This window comes from Mauremys reevesii, linkage group 4 (assembly GCF_016161935.1).
Source record: "Mauremys reevesii isolate NIE-2019 linkage group 4, ASM1616193v1, whole genome shotgun sequence".
Lineage (NCBI taxonomy): Eukaryota > Metazoa > Chordata > Testudines > Geoemydidae > Mauremys > Mauremys reevesii.
The window spans coordinates 60,458,169-60,473,812 of record NC_052626.1 but is presented as its reverse complement, the minus strand read 5'-3'; the positions used below and the strand labels follow the sequence as shown (position 1 = coordinate 60,473,812).

Below are 15,644 nucleotides of genomic sequence, written 5' to 3'. Positions count from 1 at the left end.
ATGAGAAGGAGTAAGTAACATTTCCTACTACTGGTACAGTTTATTCCCCTTCTTGTCTGGGAATAACTTTGTCCACAGTGCGGAGGATTGTACCATTTTCACTGTACAGTATAGTTTAAGTAATACAACTTACTACTGTAGACAGAGACTTAGTACTGCTGTCTGCCTCTCTCTTTTCCTTCCCCCAGGCCAGCAGCGCTGTGCAAACGTGTCAGAGGTGGCCTATTCTGCCTCGGAGGAGTTCCTTTTTTGTCATTAGCAGGGTGAAGTGATTCAAACCATAATTTTAATCACTTTAAAAAAATTGATTTGAAACAAATTGAGGCTTTGTAAAGCTAACATGAAAATGTGTGGTATTGCAACTTTAGATTTAAATTGATAGTGAACTAAATCAGTAATGTATCAGAGGCATAGCCGTGTTAGTCTGGATCTGTAAAAGCAGCAAAGAGTCCTGTGGCACCTTATAGACTACCAGACATATAGGAGCATGAGCTTTCGTGGGTGAATACCGACGAAGTGGGTATTCCTATATGTCTGTTAGTCTATAAGGTAATCAGTAATGTTGTTTTGGGTTTGTTTTTTAAATGGCACAGCTGGTAGGGTATCCTATTTAAGTTCTATGAAACTATTAGGCAAAAAAGAAAATATTGAAAGTGAAGGCCCTGATCCTGCAACTGCTTAAGCAGATATGTAATTTTACTTGCATAAATAGTACCGTTGACTTCAGTAGACTACTCGTGTTCAAAACTAACATCTACATAAGTGTTTGCAGCATAAGGGGCACAATTGTATTTTTATTCAACTTTTCTTTTAGTGGCATAAAGTCTTTGTCACTTCAAAACGAAAGTGGTTCATTGTTAATAGAGGTTCAATATATTAGCAAAATTATTGTCAATTTTTTTTTAAACACAGGCCAAAATTATCAAAATTGGACACTTAAGGTAAGACTCCATATTTAGGCATGTAAGGATGGATATTTAAAAGTACTTAAGTGACCTAAGAGCACAGGTCCCATTGACTTCAAACCGCCAATGCTGATGCAACATTTCAACTTCCTTGACTTGTGGAAGTATATCGGAATGTGATGAAGGTTGCAAATATACCACAAGCTATTTGCTTTCAGCTTTGTGTTTGCATATGTGTTCTCACAGTAAGGATGTTATTGAGGACCTGGACTTGTCATTTTCAGCACAGATTAATATTTTAAGTGTAAAACTTCTCAGGAGAAAATCCTTCTGCAAAATCTGAAATTCTACTAAGAATTTGAAAACTAATAATAAAAAGTACAAAATATCCACTTTAGCAATCAGAGACTATAAATTAGGAAGAAAATAACTAGTAACATAATAAAAATGTTTGAAATAAAATATATTTTGTTCCTTTTTTAAAAAATCATGAGTTTTGAATTCACCCCACTCAATAATACTCTCTCCAGCTGATTAGAGGATAGTATTGATGATCTCCAAAGAAAGTCTAGTCAACCTTTCACCAGCAGGTTGATGGGTTATCACAGTTTGGCCTCAGTATTAAATGCAAAGGAGGAAAAAACAGCAATCCTTTGAGTTTCAGCTAGGATGTAGAGGTTCTGAGGCATGCAGAAAAATGTAAGGCAAGGATCTTGAAGAAAAATCCACTGTTGCAACCAGACGTGCATAAAAATTCTCTCTGTTTTTGAAGTGAGATATAATTTTTAAGTTGTGTACATGTCATATATAGGGCTTCTGGTTTAAATGGACTTTTATTGTAAAAGCATGTTGAAATCAAAGTCAGCAATAGTCAGCAAATATTTGTTTAAACTGGAAAACCCAGTGTTTAAAAGCTGATCTTTCTCGGTGCTTCTAGAATGCAATATGTTTGCTGTTGTTTAGTGGAAATAAATGCCAAAATCTTGGAAGCCCTTAATATAAAACATAACTAGTTGCTTCCGAAGATGTCCTTGGAGAGTTCTCCTCTAGTGCTGTTTGTTGACTGACTAGACATTGTAATAGGCAGATTTAAAAAAAAAAAAAAGCAAACAAAAACCCCACATCTAAATTATAGTTCAACTAAATAGTGATCTAAAAGCAGTGTCTGTGGGTAAGATACTTAAAAAAAAATTAGCTTAAACCTCAAGTATTTCTCAGTGTGTCTTGATTAAGGTTAATCAAGGTTACTCCTACCCAGTTTGAAGGTGGTTAGAACTCTAAACCCATTGGCATAACTTCAAGTTTGCCTTTAATAATTTAGAGGGTCACATAAGAATGGCCCTACTGGGTCAGACCAAAGGTTCATCTAGCCCAGTATCCTGTCTTCCAACAGTGGCCAGTGCCAGGTGCCCCAGAGGGAATGAACAGAACAGGTAATCATCAAGTGATCCACCCCCTGTCGTTCATTCCCAGCTTCTGGCAAACAGAGGCTAGGAACACCATTGATGGACCTATCCTCCATGAATTTATCTAGTTCTTTTTTTGAACCCTGTTATGGTCTTGTCCTTTACAATATCCTCTGGCAAGGAGTTCCACAGGTTGACTGTGCATTGTGTGAAGAAATACTTCCTTTCATTTGTTTTAAACCTGCTGCCTATTAATTTCATTTGGTGACCCCTAGTTCTTGTGTTGTGAGAAATTGTAAACAACACTTCCTTATCTACTTCGTCTATACCAGTCATGATTTTATAGACCTCAGTCATATCTCTACTTAACTGTCTCTTTGCCAAGCTGAAAAGTCCCGGTCTTATTAATCTCTCCTCATATGGAAGCCATTCCATACCCCTAATCATTTTTGTTGCCTTTTTCTGAACCTTTTCCAGTTCCAATATATCTTTTCTGAGATGGGGCGACCACATCTGCACACAGTATTCAAGATGTGGGCATACCATGGATTCATATAGAGGCAACCGTGATATTTTCTGTCCTATTTTTCTACCCTTTTCTTAATGATTCCCAGCATTCTGTTTGCTCTTGCACACTTGGTACCCGATGGGCCCTTATTTTTAGACTTAGTCATTTTTGTCAATCTCGGCCCTTTCCCCTCTCTCTCCTTTCTTTTTACACCCAACTATATTTCGAAGAGGCAGAGATTTTAGGACATTTTATTGCTGTCAATGAGTTGAGTTAACAATGGCAAAATCTGAATGTCATTTTAATTTTTTTATTTGGTTATTACATATTAATAGGGTTAAATATGCCCACTAGTGAAAGCGGTAAACTTCATTCATTCCTATATCACAGTTTTAGTCAGATGTAAAGATCAGCAGTAGAACCACAAGAAAAGGATAGCGAGAAAGCTGCCCTGAACAATCTATAAGAGAAGTATCTGAATGGTACTTGATATTATGACCCAAGGATTTCTTGATGCCAACTGGCATAAGGTTAACAGGAATCCCCTGGGTTTGGTATTTGGTGAACTAAAATGTAAAGAGCATCATGTGAGGTCTCTGTTGAAAGATTGTGTCATTCAAGTCATCAAAATCATTGCAAAAATGCACGTATGGATGTTGTATAAGCATTTACATATATAAATACTGAAAAGTATGTTCTTAAGATCTGTGTCTAGGGCTGGGCACAAGCAAATGTGAAAAGCAGGTTCTCTTTCAAACGAGAAATGTTTCTCTGTATGTCTGCTTACATAAAAATTAAGTATTATATGGTTCACAATGGACCTCCAACTCACAAATCTGAACTGAATGCCAATGAAGGATGGTGAAATCTTCAGAGAGAGGAAATTAACAGGAAGAGGTAAATAGCAGGTGTTACCCTGTTTAGGAGTAATTAACTTTTGAAACTATATCTGGAGTACAGAGGAACCCCTATGTATTCCATCAGTCTGAGAAGATAAACTCTCAACAGGCTTGATTTTATGAGAAAGGGTCTCGACCAAACTGGTGGAAAATGCTGGAGAAAATTTTGGGTGAGATAAGCTTCTTTACACAGGAGGATAACTTGTTAGTTAGGTTTAGGCTTTAGATTGTGTGCTGTGATGTTGCTTTATATGTTACCATTTGTTCCCATCTCTCATACTGGTTTTTATTTGATTTGCCAACCATTCTTAAATAAAGAAATAATCTTAAATTCTTTCCTTTTTGCTTTATAATTTAAGTCAAGCACTGTGTGTATTACAGGAGTGGTGCTCTAAGGTAAAAGTGGTGAACTGAGATACACTGTTTCGTTGGAAACAGAGGATCTGGGATTTCTGTGGGTATCCACTGATCAGGGCTGGCTACCACAGAAAGACACTTTGAAGAGAGGGTGAGGGGGTCGGGTGCATTTGTTGTCAACCTGCTAGGCAAAGATAGGTCTGATGCAGCCCAGAGGAGAATGCTTGAGTGACTAACGGTGGTTGTGTTAGGAAACTAATACTTAGCGGGTACAGACAAGACTCCCTCATTCTGGAGGCAGGTGGTAACAAGTTGACTCATAGCTCTGGGTATCCCAGGAAGCATCACAGATATAGGCCCCCTTAATTAGTACAGTCTATAGGCTACATGGAAATTAAAGACTTCTCTCAATTAGAAGTATTATAATGTTTCCTATTAACGGATCATCAATAATAAACATAACACAGAAATAAGTAAAAAATATTGAAATATCTTTTACCTAAATAATATTGCCATTTTAAGTATATATCTGCATTAATTTTCACAAAAAAGTGCCGTAACACTCTGAGTTACATATTTCTTAAGCTTGTTTAAAAAGCCCTGTGGAAGCTCCAAAATTTGCAAATGGGTATTCCTTTAAAGATCTTTGTGGTTGCTGGATACAAAGTAATACACATCTAAAACCATCATCTCTGAATAGTTTCCTTGCTGTTCTCTGTCATTACAAATATGGAAAAATCTCTATGCACATTACAGTTTTTTGCATTTGAGAAAGTAAAATATCTTTAAAATTAAAATTATGTAGGTAGTTGCAGTAGATAGTTGAGAACCACTATGAGAGTATTGTGTAAGTTTAAAAAAAAATTCCATGATAAATTCAATGACTGGACCTTTGTTCTGTCTACAGTATGACTGTAAAAATGGTTTAATGAATTTGTCCTCAGCAGAGTTTTAGTATGTTTAAGAACATGTGTTAAATTCAGAAGTTTTATTTAGTTATTCAAAGGCAAGATATTGATTACCTAGTATAACTGAATTGAGAAGGGTATTCTAGCAACCAACATTATATGTAAAGCTTATTTAGCTAAGAATGCCTTGCATAAAGAGACTAAGTATAATGCAACCTTCCACTTGTTTTCATACAAATCCTGTAAGTGGAATATAAATGGCATTTACCACATAATAAAATATAAGAAAGTTCTCTTCTGTCTCAAGTGTGGAAGTGGATATTACCCTAACTCAGGAAACACATCTAAATACTTCAGAAAACAATTAATTTGGGAGGGAAAAAAAAAGTTTGGGTGGACAAGTATTTGACGAATCCAACAATACACCCATCAAAAGGAAGTTACTATGTTCATAAAACTTACCCTTTGTAGTTACTACAGTTTTTTGAAGACCAGAGAGGAATATTATCTCTTGCTTTCTGGCACACTGCCTGGGAATCTTAATATTTGGTGTATGTTTGCCCCTCTAAATATATCTGTTTTCTGTCTGATTTATTTACTAATTGTTCCCAGCACACAAATAAATCATTTATGGAGGAGACTTTAGTGCTATGTTTAAAGTTTGGGTTAGATGAAATTCCCCCAATTTACAGATTAGCAAAAAATCTAAAACCTTCAATTCTGTCCTTATGGGAAAAAATGTAGTTGATGTCTGGTGGCTGCTAAACCCAAAAAGTAAAGAATCTACTTTCCAAAGTTCATGATTCCTCATCTGGAATAAGTTTGATTTTCATAAAGGCTGAAAAAGCCTCAAAATATTTAGCTTCTGAGACTCTGATCCTGCTAAAAGTATGCATGATCTTAAAGTTATTATCTGTATTTGGGAAAAAGTTGGATGATGTATTCATATCCTGATGATGATGATGATGATATACTTCCCACTGCAATGGTAACTATGGGGGATATTAAACAATACCTGTTCAAGTTAGACATTTTAAAATCATCAGGTCTGGGGAACTTGCATCCAGGAGTTTTAAAACAGCTGGCTGATGTGCTCTTTAGACCGTTAATTAATTTAATAAGTATATGAACACTGGAGAAGTTCCAGAGGACTGGGGAAAAACAACAACTAATGTACCAATATTTGGAAAGAGTAAACAGGATGATCTGGATAATTATAGGCCTGTCATTGATCCTTGGTAAAGTAATGGAATTGCAGATACAGGGCTAGATTTAATAAAGAATTAAAGGAGGTTAATTAATGACAGTCAGTATGGGTTTATGGAAAATAGACCTTGTCAAACTAACTTGATATCTTCAAGAGACAAGGTGGGTGAGGTTAGTATCTTTTATTGGACCGATTTCTGTTGGTAGGAGAGACAAGATAATGAAATTACAATTTAGGTTGATAAAGGTAATAGTGTTGATGGAATATATTTAGACTTCTGTAAGTCATTTAATTTGGTACCACACAACATTTTGATTACAAAACTAGAACTATACAAAATCAGTATGGCACACACTAAGTGGATTAAAAATTGTCAGTTTTTCAAAATGTAATTGTAAATAGTGAATCATTGAGTGGGTGTCTTTCTAGCCAAGTCCTACAGAGATCAGTTCTTGTCCCTCCTCTATTTAAGACTTTTATCAGCGATCTAGAATAAAACATGAAATCATTACTGCTTAAATTTGACGATGACAAAAAGATTGGGGGAGTGGTAAATAATGAAGAGGACAGGTCACTGATACAGAACAATCTGGATCGGCTGGTAAGCTGGCCTCAAGCAAAGATGTTTCTGTATGGCCAAATGTAAGGTCATATTCATAATTTCCATATATGTAGGCCATACTTGAGGGATGGGTCTCTGTCCTTGGAAGGAGTGACTCTGAAAAAGACTTAGTGGTCATGGTGGATAATCAGCTGAACATGAGCTCCCAGTGTGAATGTGATCCTTGGACGTGAAAATGTTGAATATCAAAGAGTAAGGAGGTTATATTACCTCTGTATTTGGCACCGGTGGAACTGCTACTGGGTTACTTTGTCCAGTTCTAGTGTCTCAAATTCAAGAAGGATGTTGATAAATTGGAGAGGGTTCAGAGAAGAGCCACAAGATTGATTAAAGGATTAGAAAACATGCTTTTATAGTGTGAGATTTAGGGAGATCAGTCTATTTAATTTATCAAAGATGGTTAAAGGATGATTTGATCAGTTTATAACTACTTACCTGGAGAACAGAAATTTGATAATAGAGGGATCTTCAGTTTATCAGACAAAGGTGTAACAGGAGTCAGTGTCTGGAAGTTGAAGGCAAACAAATTCGGATTAGAAATCAGATGCAATTTTTTAATAGTAGTGGGTAATTAACCATTGGAACAATTTACCAAGGATTGTGGTGGATTCTTCATCTCTGGAAATTTTTAAATCAAGACTGCATAGTTTTCTAAAACATATGCTCTAGTTCAACCACACCCATTGAATTTGAAGTAGAATTCAGGTCAGGGAAGTCTTATGGCTTGTGTTATGCAGGAGGTCAGACTATGTAATCTCAGAAATCCTTTCTGGCCTTAAAATCTACAAATCTTTACTAAGTCCTTGCAGAATCAAGGCCAAAAATGGATACAGTACTCATTTCAGATGACGTACCTGAAGACCCAGACCGTTGATTAAAAGCACAAGCTAAAAATAGAACACATTTGTTCACTTCAGTCATTGAAAAAATGTAGCAATATTTTGATATAAATAACCAAGGGGGAAATCTCCTTTCAAGTTTTGTGGCATTCAGGAATACCTTTTGAGAAATTGTTATTACACATATGACACAAACCAGAAGAATTATTTAGAAGGCAATTGATCTTGGCAAAGAAACTATAAAACTCTTCAACAGCTGATTTATGGTGCTTCCCAAGAAACAAAATCTCAAACTGAACAAATTTATTTGCAACTGAACATCATCACATAGGTAGGGCCCTACCAAATTAATGATCCATTTTTATCAATTTCATGGCCAGAGGGTTTTAAAGTTGATCAATTTCACGTTTTCCGCTGTTTACACCTGAAATTTCAGTGTTGTAACTGGGGATCTCTACCTAAAAGGTACCTGGAAGTGGGTCTTATCTACTTCCTTCCTCCCCTGAGCTGCCATGTAAGGGAAGGACAAGTCTTGTCCCTCCCCAGCCCAGTAGGGACTTGTAGCTAGGAGCTGGGGCACTCCCAGCAACAGGGGAATATTGGATCCATCTCCACAAGTCTCCTCCAGCTGCAGGAACCTCTGGGGCTAGAGCTTCCTGCAGCAGGGGAAAGCACTCTGAGGTGGGTTTGATCTCCCTGGGAGAGCTGCCCTACATGGAAGGACAAGTCCTGTCCCTCACCAGACCAGCAGCAAGTGGGAGATCAGATTTCACAGGGAAGGGCTTATTTCACAGTCTGTGACTCGTTTTTTCACTGCCATGAAATTGGTAGGGCCCTACACATAGGGCATAAGTAGCTCTCATATGCACAGTAACTTTTTTTGAATTTGGAAATAAAACCAATCATATGTGTTCAAAAATAAGCTTTCTTATTACTGTCCTGACCATTATGCCTGTATTTGTAACAGAAGAAAACAAAAGAACAATTGATAAGGTTGTAATAGAGACATTCTCAAAGTCTGCTAAACATTTATTTACCTTGAATAATGTCAGCAACATAAATATTTCAGGCTTTTTTGGAGAACTTAAAATCCTGAAGATAGATGATGAACAGTTTGAAGCAAAAAGGTTATTTGGATTAGTGTTAGACAACCCAGGAGCTTTCAGTAACGTTACTAAATGGACTGGGTAAGAAAGGAATTTGGATGATTTTTTTAAAAACACATAAGCAAAAAACCACATAGGCAATAGTTAATACTAAGTATAGCAAAAGGCGCAACAGTTTAATTTTAGACTGTAAGCTCTTTTGGGCAAGAATTTGTAGTATGTTTGTAAACAAGCACACCTTGTGGCACTATAAAAGTAATAGTTATGATGTGCATGAGGAAAAAGTTATGAGATGCATGAGGAAAAAATACATTGTAGCTTCAACTGTGAACTTAAGCAGGTCCACTCAAAAAGTTCTTCTCCTATGTTGGTTTTTGTCACTCCTTTCTCTTCCAGAACACCTTATATAAGATTCAGTTGAAAAAAGGATTCTCTAACTTTTTTTAATCTCTGGGTTACAGGTATGCAGTTCATATGATATATGTGGCTGCCCATTTCATTCAAAGATCAGCTTGTTTCCTTTAATAATGATGAATGTTTCAGTACATGATTCTTACTTTCATCTGTTGGATTCTTTGTACTTCCTGTGTTCCTACCTCTGTTGTTTGATATAAGGTATTGTTGTACTAGATCAGGCCATTGCTCACTCTCTCTGAAAATAGACCACAAATACCTATAGGAAAATATAGAGAACTTATTTGGCCAAGTTAACATTGCTGTGGAGATTCTAGTTTGTGCATTTCCTGATATATTTTTTTAAACTATGCAGCATTAGTATTGCATTAACAGATTTTGCAGCTTATATACGTATACAAAGTTGTGTAATTTAACATGCCCAGAATTTTGTATTCCTATTTTTAGTGACCATATATTGAAATAAGGTGCTTGTCAGCTAGCCAAAGAGAGGAACAGAAGTTTTATGAGCTGGGGACAAAAGTGATCAATGATATAGCAACACTAGAATAGCATAACTGCTGGCTTGTTTTGAAACTCTTATTTCAGGCAATTGGTTGACCAGTGTGCTTGAAATAATCTCTTATTAAAATTATTGCCATATTTAAAGTGCTGTAGAAACATTAATGAATCCCCATAACAATTTTATGAGGTAGGTATGTATTACTGTTCCCATTTTATGATGCAGACTGAGGCAGAGTGGTGAAGTGACTTGTCCAAGACCACACATGGTGGCGGAGTCCACAATAAAACTATCGTTGGGAATGGGCTTTCCTGACGCCACAGCCTATTAGTATCTCCAGAACCCAATACTTAATAAAAGTCAACCCTTTGTGTTTCTAATATCTAGGTGCCAGCAGTTAGGCCTGTTTTTAACAGGATGAAGGTGCACTACAGAAAAGCGCAACAACTTTATTGTTTTTTATTATTATTATTATTTTTTTTTCTTACTGCTTAAGAGTTTTTTGTTCCCAGACAGTTTTCTCAATTTTATTTCATGGAATGTTTTTGGGAAACATGTTTCGCATCCCAGTCATTCCAACTTTCCATTGTTCTCTGGCTAGTCTTTCGGTTACTTCCGAAATCTCTAGATTGTAAGCTCTTTTGATCAGGAACCCTGTTTTTCTCTGTCTTCTATGAAGTGTTTAGCATCTTTTGGGGTTCTATAAAATAATATGCAATACATTCTGCCAGTGCACTTAATTCCGTCTCTGCGGTCCCTGGTAAGTGAGGTAATAGTAATGGGTGCATTTTGTTCTCACCCAGCTGTGTGTTTGGAGGCATCTGTGCATGAGGACAGATTTGTTCTATGGCCTCGGAGCTGGGTGCCAGGGAGGATGGCAGCTGCACAGAGCTGGCGAAGCCCCTCTATCTGCAATGTCTGGAGAGAGCTCTGCGTTTGGATCAGTTTCTACGACAGACATCCACCATCTTCAACAGGAGTATATCCAGGTACCAAAAACCTATCCTGTTTTAGGTTGGTAATACCCAGAAAAGAGACATTGTATAGTATTGTTTCCAGGCAGCCCCCATATTAAGGGGTTAGTAACCATTTGTACAAAGTATAAATCCTGCTTTTTAAAGGATTTTTGTTCTCTGGTCTTTTTACCTAACATTGGTTGGTTACTTGGCTCATTGTTAGCCCAGATACCGTATAATGGTCAAGAATTCTTTTTGTCAGCTTTTACTAAAAAGTAGGCTTAGTTTATTAAATCTTAAATTAGTTTTCAGGGAATTGGCCCTTAATCATTTGTAACATCTCTGTGCTGTTGTCAGACACAGAATTGTGTGGTAGGAGACAAATATAACTACTAAGAAACAAAAATCTTCTCTTAAAAAAACAAACCAACCTACCAGTATCATCGTTGTAAAACATTTTGAGATCTTCCAATGAGAAATGCTATGTAAGCGTAAAGTATTATTACATGTACAAGTCAAACATGACTTTAGTAAGGTGTCCATTAGCATCCTTGGTAAAATGTTTCATTCAAACAAATTTCATTTTCTATATGAATTTTGGATATGGAAATTGATGTGAAATAAGAGGGCGGGGGTTTGGGGGGTGGGGGGGGCTGTCAGAAAATTAGTTACCCATAGGAAAATGTAAAAAGGAGTAGACTTTTTTTTACCACCATTTAGTGCTTTTATTTTCTTCTGTTGTATTACCGAAGAGCTGTAGCAATGCCATAGCTAAAGGTGAGCAGAGCTTTCTGTTCAAGAGCTCATTTTTCAGAGTGCTCTAAAATGCATATGTATATATAGGCAGATTGCCTTGAAAACTGCCAGGAAACATCAGGGCAGGGGTAGAATTAATGGTGCAAATCTGGGGTTATTTGCTCCAGTGGGTCAAGTTACATACTCCCTTTTGAAATGACCCACTTTAAAAAAAAAAAAATTTGTTCTGAATCTCCCCCCCCCCCCTTCAGAGCTGGGGGGGAAATATAGGAAGGATCCACATGAAACTGATATCAGTGGATTACTCATTATTTCAGCTAGTGTGTGCCACAGAGAATCATCTATACAACACTATTTCAAAAGTTTAGACTTTTTCTGGTTCTGCAAAGGGGTTCACAACTGTTGGTAGTCAGATCTGGGATGGAAGAAGGATAGAACCAAAACGCATCAATTTCAAGTTGATTTTTCAAAGGGTTGTATAATTTACAGGGACATCCAGATTGGTTTAAGATTTAGTATGCCAGTAGAGGATGTGGATTGCAGTTTGTGGTGTAAATTTGGAGTCACTGGGTCAATAGTTTCCTAAGATACAGCCCTTAACAAGGCTTGCTTTTACTTTTCAGTGTGTTCTAAATGCATGTCTAGGCAGATTGCCTTGAGAATAGTTATGCCACAGGATAGTAGATATGGCAAATTTGGGGTTATCTGGTCAAGGAGTTCCCAAGATGAAGTCCTTCCCCCCAGTTACCTGCTTTTAATTTTCAGAGTGTTCTAGAATCATGCACACGTCAGCAAAACTGGGTGGGTAATTGAGAATGGTCATGCTACAAGTACACAGCATTGAGAAACATGGGGAATTGAGAATGGACATGTTCTATACATGACACAGCTACATAAGTTCTGAGATGTGGGCAAGGAGCTGAGACAAAGGACCCTGTGCCCAGGCTTATCTCAAGGCTCAGGTTCTTACTCAGTTCATGTTCCCCAAGGAAATGCTCAGTGAGTCAGAAGCTGAATGAGTGACCCGCTCATTTGGTGGCTTAGGCTGAGTGGAGCTGATCTGAACTTGAACTTTGCCTTTGAAGCACTAACACTAAGATTTAGGACTATAACAGTACCTTACTCCTCCATAACCAACCCTGTCACTTTGTACACTGCACAACTCCAAGTCAGCACTCCCACTCATGCAGCCAGTGGAGCCTCGTCGTGCTCTGTGCAGGCCTCTTGATTCAGGGAATACTTGCAGCTGGTTGGAAAAGGCTAAGGGAGAGGTCAGGTACTATGATCTTCCTGATGATTTAGGACAGGGATCAAAGTGGGCAGAGCAGAAGGTGTGTAGTAAGTGTCCTCTTAATTCTGCATTGCTTGTTTTCTAACATTTTTGTTCTGGGAACTGAGTTCTGCTCTAGAAGGGCATGAGGCGCATAGAGCAGCACTGAGCACCTCAACCTTAACTCAACATTATGTTAACAAAGTTTTCAGTGTAAATACCAACATATGATCCTTTCCACCCTTCCTTTATTCTGTTATGTCTGGGCAATGTCATTGAATATGAGCCTGAGGACCATTCTATGTTTTTGGTATGATGACCCACTGCATTTATCATGTTAGATTATCTCCAATTCTCAGGTGGGTTACAAGACCTCATTTCAGTGTGATTTTGTAGCATAGGACAATATGTGCACTGTCTTGGTTTATCAGTTAATTGCATATGTGGCTGAGAACAATACAGTGCTTGAGGACCATACATTTCCAGCAAAGAGCCGAACACATTTGTCTATATAATACAGCAGGTAAAGAATAGTGACTTGTAATGCCCTTTAATACAGATTCCATAAAAGATATCAGACTCCACTATACAATATTGCTTAAATGGTCTTTGAAATAGAGGGCCATCCTACATCAATTACCTGACTCTCTTCTATAACCTCCTCTTCCAAAATATTCCATGTAATGTTGCTCTAGACTCATTTTCCCATTTCCCAAGATCCTTCTCCCTGGAATAATAAGGCAAAATTATGACTTCATTTTCTTTTGCATTTATATTTTTAAATCACTACACCATTTTATTAAAAGTTTTATGATACTATCAAATTAGAGAGCAGTTGGCAAATTTATGTAAGAAGTTAACATTAAGCAGTGCTTCAAATTTTATAATTGTTGCAGACAATTTGAGACCTTTCTAATCCCTAATTCCTAATCTCCAGTGCGCGGGCGGCGGCGCCAGCGCAGGCGGCAGCAGGGGCGGCATTGCCGTGGTGTCTGCGCGAGCGCCGCTGGCATGACTCCTCCCCCTCCCCTCCCGTCCCGCGAGATCCCGCAGGCATGCGCGCGCAGGGTCGTCCGCCCTGCCTCCGTGACCTGACCTGGAGCTCACCCGAGCCAGGGAAGAGGGGGACCGCCGCAGGGGACGGAGGCGGCGCAGCGCACCGCGCTGCTTGGGTCAGCCTAATTTCTAGAGCTGCCCCTGTCTCCAGTACAAGTGCCACACAGGAAAATTGCATTTTCTATAATGTCTTTTTTATGGGTGTCCTTGCCCCTAGTTATGAGTGTTTTCCTCTCCTGCTGTGATCATATTTTTATGTGTCCTATTGCAGTGATGAAAGCGAGGATGGATTGGATGACAATCCTTTGCTGCCACAGTCTGGGGATTCCCTGATGCAAGTTAAGGAAGAGCCCCCAAATTCATTGCTTGGGGAATCTTCTGGAGCAGGAAATTCTGGGATATTAAACACACATTCCCTCAATGGAATACTGCAGCCAGGTGAGTGTGCATCAGACTGAATTCCTGCTTGCTATGGGTAAGGCGGCTTCTTTGTTTATATTTATAGGTTTGTTTTTTCCTTTAAATACACTTACTTCATAATAAAATGTCCTCTTTAAACAGAGCCAAAGTCAGAAAAAGGGAGTTTGTATAACTTTTCCAAACTGAAGAAAAGCAGAAAGTGGCTGAAGGTAAGAGTACTGGAGGTGAAGGGGAGCTGTGATCAATAACTATTGTGGTGTAGTCTCTAGGGATGTTCTACCTGGACTGGGGAAACAAAAGTAGTTGTGTCATGGTACTCCCTAGTGTGCTTATGAACACTGAATGCTTTTTAAAAAAAAAAATAAAACTTGAACCTGCTAGTAAACACTGATGAAAGTGTGGCACATCCATTTATTAACTTGTGTATTATTAATCAGGTTTATTGTGGCTAAGGGCCAACCAAGAATGAGGGGCCATTGTGCTAGGTGCTGTACAAACATGGAGTAGGAGACATTCTGTGCCTTCGAGTTTATGGTCTAAATAGACATGGTGGGCGGAAAGGGAGTGAATAAGCAGAGTGAACAAAGTGATGGCAACCAATGTCATGTTAGTTCCACTTTTTTCTTTTTTTTTTGGTGGGTTTACTTAAGAGAGAAAAGCTAGATGTAAAGAAGAAAGAAATGGAGCGGTGAAGGTGGCAGGGGAGAAGAGAATAAGAGGGGCAGGAGAATAATAGGAGTGAAGCCGAGGTGAAGAGACTGCTCCAACCTGCTTCCTTTCCCTTCCCTCACAAACAGCCAATCAAATGTAGTGCACTAAACATTTCCTCTGACTATAAGCTTCTCATTTCATTTCACCCCTTCCTTGTAAAAACTAAATAATGGGTTATTGAAAGTCTGGTTCGTGGTGTTCCTTATTCATAAGGATTGCTTGACACTGCTCTGGTGATGCACTAAAACTGGCAGTTGCAGCCACATGACGACTCCCCTTCTCTCCATCCAGTCAAATCTTCGCATGGCATTGAGCCATATAACAGTTATACACCAGCCCCCTCCTGGTCACTAGCGTGGGATTTGTGGCTGTAGGAACTAGAGCAAGGCCAGGGCTCCTATATGCCTCAGCAACTCCTGGCTACCAGAATAACCCCTAGGGCCATTGGCAGCTGTCCCAAATTAGAGCAATCTAAAGGCTGGCGTAAGTCATATCGGGTGCCAGACTGGTATGCTCTCAGCTCAGGGTTGGGGGAATATCAAGGTATTTTAAAGCCACTTTTGCAACCCTTGCTCTTCAGCTGCACCGAGGGCTGACAGGACGCAGCCTAAAATTAGGATTATTGTACTGCAGAGCAGTTTTAGGAAGAAAATGCAGTGCCCTCTTAACTCGGGACAGAACATAGTATTATGAAGTTGTGTAACTGTTAAGGGGTGTGAGGATGTTTTGTGGAGCTGTGAAAAGAGAAAAGGTGATATGAAAAATTTTAGTTTGCTCTTTACTCCTGAGGGAATTCTGCACC

The 15,644-nt window shown here is 38.5% G+C and overlaps 1 protein-coding gene across 2 annotated transcripts in view; it reads left to right on the top strand.

Moving 5' to 3' along the window:
* Positions 1-15,644, top strand: part of INO80 (INO80 complex ATPase subunit) — a 123,474-nt gene that overhangs the window by 6,496 nt on the left and 101,334 nt on the right. Inside the window, exons 2-4 of one of the 2 annotated variants that reach the window (XM_039537806.1) lie at positions 10,477-10,662; positions 13,983-14,149; positions 14,273-14,340. In XM_039537806.1, coding sequence (XP_039393740.1) covers positions 10,520-10,662; positions 13,983-14,149; positions 14,273-14,340 — 378 coding nt within the window. In that variant the 5' untranslated portion in view covers positions 10,477-10,519. Of the gene's footprint in view, positions 1-10,476; positions 10,663-13,982; positions 14,150-14,272; positions 14,341-15,644 lie in introns of those variants that run through there. The other variant, XM_039537807.1, reaches the window with a different exon arrangement.